Source organism: Nerophis ophidion, linkage group LG15 (assembly GCF_033978795.1).
Source record: "Nerophis ophidion isolate RoL-2023_Sa linkage group LG15, RoL_Noph_v1.0, whole genome shotgun sequence".
Lineage (NCBI taxonomy): Eukaryota > Metazoa > Chordata > Actinopteri > Syngnathiformes > Syngnathidae > Nerophis > Nerophis ophidion.
Genome location: NC_084625.1, coordinates 26,699,722 through 26,708,768, shown reverse-complemented (window position 1 = coordinate 26,708,768; position 9,047 = coordinate 26,699,722). Strand labels below are relative to the sequence as shown.

At 43.8% G+C, this 9,047-nt stretch overlaps 1 protein-coding gene across 1 annotated transcript; it reads left to right on the top strand.

The window, feature by feature from the left end:
* Window positions 1-993: 993 nt before the first annotated feature.
* skida1 (SKI/DACH domain containing 1) lies at window positions 994-5,768 on the top strand. The gene has a single exon (XM_061921944.1). It carries the CDS (start codon window positions 1,217-1,219, stop codon window positions 3,350-3,352), a length of 2,136 nt encoding a protein of 711 aa, XP_061777928.1. The 5' UTR covers window positions 994-1,216; the 3' UTR covers window positions 3,353-5,768.
* The last annotated feature ends 3,279 nt before the right edge of the window (window positions 5,769-9,047 follow it).

The following is a 9,047-nucleotide window of genomic DNA, read 5'->3' as shown; positions in this document are numbered from 1 at the left end:
TAATGATTTATTTAATTCCTTACAACATTGGGTCCGCTGCATTGGAGTGCAGAACATGCAAGGGGGGCCCTGCATGCACAAACTGCTCTGTGCATAACAAAAGACGAAAAATCAAGGAGCTGATATGCGCTGCTATGGATTGTGTTGGTGGAGGGAAGCGAGGGGGCGTTTCGCGTCAAAGTCATATCCATATGTGTGCAAAAAAATCAATATATATAGAAACTAAAATGACATTGCATTTGTAATATCAGTATAATTGTACCAATGCATGACTTTGCACTTTTTCTGTGTCCATTTCATGTCCACCTTTTTAGAGGCGAAATTTAAACGTGACGTCATGCGTTCTATTTAGCGTTCTATAAATATGTTTAATTCCTGCTGTACAGCACACACACACTCGCACTGATTTTTTTTTAGGTAACATGCTTTTCATTTCACTAGCAAAGCAGATGATCATTGTAGGCTAATTATAAAATATATAGTGCACGTTGGTCGCGTGCATGCGCGAAGCGTTTAAAGGGAAAACCATACGAAGAGCAGATATGCCAGATTCAATATTCACCATACATTTAAATAACGTATGTATATAAAATATGTGCAAATAATTCACAACTAATACAGTACATAATGCATATACCATTTGAATGTTGAATGACTTACGCACAAAGTGGCTGCAGGGAGTGGTTGGATGGGGCTATAGTGAATTTTTTTTGTTTTTTTTGCATCTTCTGTCAGAAGCATCCAATAGGCGTGAAGTGCATGACTATTAATTGATGAAGGTGTCTACAAACTGGTGCACCTCCCCAAGCTGTCATTTTATTTGTGCAGCCACGATAGCAGCTGCATTTTTAGCTGCTTTTTCTCTCTCCCTCCCCTTCACACACACACACCCCCCCCCCCCCCCCTCTTCGCTCTCTCTCTCTTTGGCTCTCTCTCTCTCTGTTGTATTCCTCTAGTTGAGGCAGTTGTGCACACCTTCCCCTCGCCCTGCAGCCGACCAGAGGGGAGTGGAGCCGGCAGAGGCAGGTATAGCAGCAGTCCTGGTGGATGCATCATTCTCATTCCTCCACCATGCCGGACTGGGTGCATGCAGCCGTCGCGCTGCAGCTGAGATGAGAGTCAGCATGTCAAAGTTCGGCATGGAGGTATAGGCCGTGGAATGCCCAGTGGAACCCATTTAGCCAGGATTAATGCATTTGGAGCGGATCCATAAAATATGGGCGACCTGGAGTGTGGTTTTGAGGAAATGCAAGGGGTCAGGCTGGGATACCTGCTCATCCAAGGCAAGCAAATGTTTGCTTTGTCTCAGGTCTTCACCGAGCTGCTCAAGAACATTCCACGCACCACCGTGCACAAGCGCATGGACCACCTGAACGTGAAGAAGCACCACTGTGACCTGGACGAGCTGCGCAAGCTCAAAGCAATAAATTCAATCGCGTTTCACGCAGCCAAGTGCACTCTCATATCGCGGGAGGACGTGGAGGCTCTCTACGTCTCCTGCAAGACGGAGCGGGTGTTGAAGTCCGGCAGCCACAAAAGAAAGGCGGCGTCGTGCGAACCCACGGACCGCCTCGCGTCCACGGAGCTCCTCCGCGCCGACGCCGAGCTCTGGCAAGAAAAAGTTTGGTTGAGTTTACACGGCGTGCACGAAAAAGCGGCCAGGGGGAGGCGAGAGGCCAGCTGCGACTCAAAACTACCTCACTTTTACCACAAAACCCACGGACGGGAGTACCGCTCGGCCGCCAAGTCCACTCACAGACACTTTAAAAACTATGAAACCGCCAAGTTGCAAGGGAACCGGATGACGTTCAGCCAGAGGCACTCGTTTTTCCGTAGCGCTCCTGCAGCGGCGCTCCAGTCCACCATGGCTGCTCATTCCCGGCTCTCTCGCACAGCCGGCGACCTTCAACACAAAAGGAAGAGGAGGCGCGAAGGGGGCGGCGGCAGGGACGGTGTTAGACACCCCTGGAAAAGCAGACACCACCATCACGTCCCGCCGGTGGTGCTTGTGCAACCCAAATCCTCCATTACGCACCGGACTGCGTTTGGTGCCTTCCAGCTCAGCCCGAACTTCTACCTTCACAACCATCACCTCCAACCGAGCTTTCCGGACAGCAGCGACACCGAGTCTAGCACCTACTCGGACCGGGCCTACCCCGACTCGGATTTTGGTTCCGGTTTCTCCACCAGCAGCAGCTCCGACGAAGAGGAGGAGGAGGATGATGATGAAGATGACACCCAGTCTGATAGCACTGAGGTCAGCTCGGATGAGGAAGAGGAGAGCTCCTCTCATTCCGACTCCAGCTCCGTTTCCAGCCGGGTTTCGGTCCAGAGTATCCGGTTCAGACGAGCCCGAGTTGCAAAAACCCTTAACCCAATCAAAGCTCCTGTGGTTCTGCAGCCCACTTTTCACTACAACAACCAGCAGCAGCATGGCGGCTCGCTACTGCAGGACCATGCTGCCTCCACACAAGAGAAACCATGGGAATTTAACAATCACTCTACAGGATCTATACCCAAATTCCACTCGGTTCTTTTCACCGAGACCAAATGGGACCGTTCAAACCGAACTTTGGATGAACACTTAGATACCAAGCATGCATCAAGCAGCACGTTAGTGTGTCCCATCAACGAGCACAAAGACGACACAGTACGGAGATACTGCAGCGATGAAAGGGAGGTGAGATCCCCTGGACTAAAACTGCAGAAAATAAAGACCGAGGCGGAGGAGCCCTCTGTGACGGCCTCCCCCGCCCTCGAGAGCGGCTGCAAGGTAGCCATGACGCCGCCGCTCGGTCTCCATAAAGTGAAATTAAAAGTGGAAGAGAGTTGCGATGAATATGAACGCCAGAGCCAGCCTGCTGCAGTCAGATGCAAAGAAGCACCGTGCAGCTCTGACGCGTCAGTGGAGGGTAGAACCTGCACGGAGAGCAATCTCGGTGAGTCTCCGGCGTCACAAGGGCGGCTAGATTGCAGGGCCCTGGGGAGGAAATCCAAGCTTTCCAGGGCGCAATCAAAACACGCCAGGGTGACCAGGACTGCCTCTTCCTCCTCCTCCTCCTGCGGCTCTCAGCCCTGCGAGGACCCCTCCATGGAGGATTTACCCAGCCGACGGAAACGCATCGGCGCAATGCCCGCAGCGTGGACCCAAAAACCGCCGTTCAGCCTGATGGCAAACTTCCCGTTCTCGGCGTCGCTGGTTGTTGGCAGCGACGGGGATCTGAGCCCTGCTTACTCCCTCAACTCTCTGAGGGCTGCCGGGCCTCCCCCTCCGTCTCACCCCGTGTGGAGATGGCAGCCAGGCGGACACATTCTCCCTCCCCCACACGCTCAAAGGACTAGCAGATACTGAGCAGGGGGAAAACACACACACAACAAAATCACCCCCACCCATCCAAAAATAAATAAAAATTCACATTTTAATTACAAACACAGTTGCAGTAAACGCCCACTGTAGACTGCGATGCTTCTCTAGTGGATTGGTATTTTTTTAACTGATACTTTTGTCCCCCTCCGACCTGTTGGATTGTAAACTGTGCCAGGTTGTCTCTGGTTGGTGCTTTTTCTAGAGAAGAAAAGCTTTGGTGGAATTAAAAATCATATATCAGGGTTATTCCATTATGTGCCACCTTTAGACCAAGTCAGCGTTTTACAGACTTATTCAAGTGGGTTTGGTAACGTCTGTCTATCACAGTTAAGCCTTTATTAGATTTGACAGGACTTTATTCTGTTGTGCTAGTTTGTTATTTTTGTCCTTTTTAGGTGATCTATTGTTTTGTGAAGTGTAAATAAATACATGGATGGAGGCCCATTACACGCGCCTTATGAAGAGACAATCAAAACAAACAAAATGGCCGAAACTCAGTTTTTAATCTTGGTGTGTTTTACAACTAATTTGGACTATATATGTGAAATATAATGATTTTTTTCGACCTGAAGGCCACAGAGAAACATGTGTCACAATTTGCGTACTTTCATACTTAATAATTAGCATTTTTTATGTGTAAGATGCCGATAAATGCGAATATGAACACAGCTTTAGAGCACAGGAAAGCAATACGCACTTTGTTATTGTTTGGGGTCCTGTGTCCGCTAGTAGGAGTTTGTGGCTTGCCTGATTAAAATGTATTTTTCTTTGACGGAAGGTTATTCTAATATGAGCTACCGTATTTACTTGAATTGCCGCATGGCATATAGTATGCGCCTGCCTTGAATTACTAACGGGTCAAACTCGCTTCCCAAAATAATTAGCACATGCTTAGTATTACCGCCTGGTCAAACTCGTGACGTCAGGAGTGACACTTCCCCTGTCATCATTTTCAAAATGGAGGAGGCTGATTTCAATACCGGTAATTTAAAATCGCATAAAGAGAAGAAGATTAGGAGCTATTCAGTAGGATTTAAGGTCCAAGCTTACATCACACTCAAATTTTTACTGCATACCTTTGGTAAGTGCCGGAGTGAGAAGAGGTTTTAAAATAATTAGCGCATGCTTACTTTTACCGCGTGCCTTTGTTAAGCGCAGGAGTGAGAAGAGGTTTTAAATTAATTAGCGCCCCGGCGGCAATTCCAGGAAATACGGTAATAGGAGTTTGTGGCTTGCCTAATGAAAATGATTATTAGATAGGGTTGAAAATGATTATATTTCAAGCTTAAAATCTATTAATAAGGCGTGTCTGTATACTGCACCAGACCTTTTGAATTCTGCCATGGCACACCAACCACCCACCCGAAAAATATGTTAGCTTTATTTAATAAACACCCTAAATGTAACCTATTGAGCGTCAATGAATGTAGTGACTCCAAGCTGTGCTGTGTATATGCACACACACTTCCAACCACCAGGAAACATGTCATGGTGGCTGTTTTAAGGAAATATGTGAGATGTTATAATTCAGGACAAGTGCCTGCTAATTGGCAGGTTTTCTAAAAAAAAAAAAAAGGGGGGGGGTTCCAATTGATGGCGACAAAAGGCCCCCTGGCTGAGAACGATGTCATTCAGATGATTGTATTTAAAATGGGTTTAAAGTGCTTTAAATCAGCCATGCAGTAGATGTGTGCTCACCTAAGGGGCCAATTTATAGGAGCCCTGTATTTATAGACTGTAAACGGGCTGTTTTAGAGGAGTTGCTATGTGGGAAAAAAAAATACAGGGGGGATTGCACAGTCGAGACAGGGGGTGGTGGGTTGCTGTGTTGCAAGAGCAAAGCTTTCAACCTATAATCCGCATGTCAAAAGCATAGGCTGCACGGTGGAGGAGGAAAAGGAATAGCCTCATGCGCTTGAATCTGTGAGGGGTTGACAATCCCTTACACACACACACACACACACACACACACACACACACACACACACACACACACACACACACACACACACACACACACACACACACACACACACACACACACACACGCACACACGGCCCACCACAATGCAAAGCCACAGGGACGTAGATGGTGGTTATGCTCCAAACAGCACAGTAAACAATGAAAATATTCCTCATTCACAGCTTTTGATACTTGGGGGCATATTTTGAGGGAGATTGAAGTTACTGGTCTCGTTTTTATGAAACTGAATATTTATTTTTGTGAAGGTTTTCTCTCTTTTTTTGTTGTTATTGTTGTGGTTATACATATACACATTTATGTATGGAACAACTGCACTCAAAATGGAAACTTGAACAGTGGATTTCTATGAAGCACTTTCCTTTTTTTCTTTCTTTGTTTTGTTATTATTAAACATTCAATAAACATGATTGAGTGTGATGATTGATGGATTTGGATTTAATCATAAGAAGGTTTGAAACACACTTTCTTTCTGGGGCGTTTCTTTATTCACAATTTTGGCATGGTTTTATATACCTATATAAAATATCTATAAAATAGTAAAGGAAAATTATACACCATGCTTGAATATTAATGATCTGGTTTATAAGCACCTTGCATTTGGTTATCTGTTAAGTTTAGAAGTGCATTGTACAATAGTACTGCAATGTGCTGCAAGGCAACACTCAACAACAATTGCCTTGCAATTACAGGAAGGTCAGCAACATAAAACCATCATTCTCCATAATGAACTGATAATTATGCATATAATGGTGAATTAAAGTGCAAGGTGCACACACTTAAACAGCAAATGAGTGCAGCACAGCGCCATAAAAGTGAGTTAAAAAACATTGACCAGACCTGCTTTACGTGCCATGTTTGACATGATATTCCACTGATGAATGAGGCTCTCTGCAGTGTGTGTGTGTGCCCCAAGAACCCCGCAGACAGCCTCGGCTGGTTGGCCCCGCTTCTACCGCCGCTGCAGGGGCCTGCATAATGGGGCCCAACTGAGAGAGTCAAGCGGCTGAATTCCATTGCGGATTGGAAACCAGCAGACTGTAACTCCTATAGAATAACAATAGAATGAGAGAGAAGTGAGCGACTAATCTTTATAGCAGGTTATTGCAAAGATACAGTTTATATCAATTGAATGTAGGTCATTTGATCTTCAAGAGAAGTTTCGGAGGAAGTGTGTTTAATTCCTCAACTGGAAAGTAGATTATAGTTCACTTGCCAGTCACAAACACATAATATTTTGCTCTACACACTATTATTGAAAATGGTGATGTGTTGCAAGCATATGAGGGTATTTGTGTGCATGTGCTTTGCAGGCATCGGTACATTTCCGCTTCTCCTCTCATGTGAACGAATGTGTGTGAGCAGTGAGCACACAATCATGAAGCGTGTGTGTGTACTAAACTGCACACGTCCCCCTTTACATGCAAAATAACCTAGAAGGAAAACAAAGGTGGATTAAAACAATGGACTCAGGGTGACCTCACATAGCAAACACACAAATACTGAGTGTTTTGGGTTGCATGCTCACTTCCACATTGTTGTGTTATATTGTGGAAATTGGCAATCAAACGTGAAATAATGTATGCAATTATTCCATAACCACACCAACAAACTGCTACTTGTGCAAAACAAGTGTGAAATTATGAAATGTTTCTAATGTTTGACTTTAGTAAAAAAAACTATTTATTGTGACAGAACTCATAAATATATCTCAATGTACCCAGGGAATTTCAAATACTGGAAAAAAAAATATTTACACTTAAACACGCTGTAATTAAACAACAGGAAATATCTCATATTATATTGTACATGTAAAGCACACAATGCACAGTTTGAGCACTTTAAATTAATTTTACCATTTTACCCTTCGTCAAGGGGGGATAACAGGGGAGCTCGCGGTGGGTTTTTACCCGGCTTCCCCTCGCACAGAGCCGGGGTCGAATGGCCGCATTTTGTGTCATGCTTTGGCACGATTACAACTGTTTATGGATTATTAGACGACATCACATATTTTCAATATATTCTTCACAAAAATTTTCGACACGTGCCAATATAGTAACACGATTTAAATAGCTTGTAAACGCATATTTAATGATTTTCATTGTAATGCTTTGGGTTTTAAAAGGGCCGAAAGAACACAAGCAGAAAGGAGGGACTTTTTCCAGGGAGAGGAAGGGGAAAAGCAGCTTGGAGGGCTTCTGCTCCGTCATGGGGCTCAACTGCATTTGTTCAGGCTTTTCTGTGCCATAGAAAAAAACATCTACTCAAGACATGCGCAGAAAATGTGCAACATTTAATAAAACGACCTGTATGTTTATGGCACGACATTTTTTTAGTGAGAGCAGTGTGTTTAAATTGCGATTAAATGCTGCCGTGGCGCTTCAATGGTTCACAACGGCTCCAATATAGCCGAGGTTTGCTCATTAATTATTCATCAGGCGGGACGAGAATAATTTACACACTGTTATACTTAACAATTAAACGCATTACGCACACCGTTAAGTGGCTCAATGTTGTAGTTTTTAATATTTTTTGTTTAAAAAAACAATCTTACAATACATATTATTGTAACATGTATTTTAATACATTTTTTCTGTAAACTATAAAATATGTCTTATAAAATGTATTTTTTTATTTTAGGGAAAATGCTAACACATATGTTACGGAAATACTTTTGACATTATGGAATGATATTTACAGAATTAACCACGCGTGGCTATTGTACCAATTAAGCAACTATTTTTAAATGGCAAATTTACCACTGAAAATTAAGAATATAATTTAAATGCCGCAACAGTTTGACGGTGTCAATTGTTGCTAAATATTGGACGTATTATTGGAACCAATCTGCTAATTAAAGATGTTTGCCAAATGAGGTTCAATTTGGCCTGCAAGCAAATATCTTCTTTTGTGTTTAAAAAAAAAAAGACAGGTCACTTGAGAGCATTACGTCTAAAGGGGGATTTTGAACACGGCCACAAGCGGCGGTGACCTTTGACCCCTGTCTCATTCCAGGGAGTTAGGCCTAGCATGCGTGTGGTGGTGAAAGAATCATTGCATTGCTTCATTATGGAGTAAAATCATTCTTATACATTCATGTTGCGAGCAATTGAACACAAGATGACATTGAACACAGCACACGCAAGCCTCAGCTTGTTGATCATCGATTTGTACACACATACACACTCTTGTATATACAAACACACACCATACCTCTTACCTGTCACATATTACTTGCTTGCTGCAGGGTGCATGCACCTAAATGAGACATGTGTTGATTTTATGTATTTTTAATTTAAAGACACATTCTTTGCAGTGGAAGGGGTGATGGGATGTCAGATAAGGTTATTCAGGATGTGAGCCAAAGGGAAAACGAGGGGATTGTCATTGTATGCTTTATTTGGCCACGAGAAAGGGAGGAAGTGTGCATGTTCTTTCACATTTTCCTTAATATTCGGCCAATTAAGGCTGCAATTGTATGAATCATAAACCGATGCTTTGTTTCTCAGAGAGTTTGTTTTTATATTTGTTGTGGTCTTAGGTGGGGTCTTTATTAAAAAAATGGGGCCAACTGAGTCTTGTTTGGAGTGTAATCTGAGTGCTCACTGCAACTACCCCCTCTTTTTCTGCACCCCCAGGGAAAAACGGACATTTGAATAAGAAAGTATATCACAGGACGATCAAGACTCATCTATAATA

Coding starts and splice junctions, on each gene's coding strand:
- skida1 (XM_061921944.1), top strand. CDS start 1,217: ATGGGCGACCTGGAGTGTGGTTTTGAGGAAATGCAAGGGGTCAGGCTG.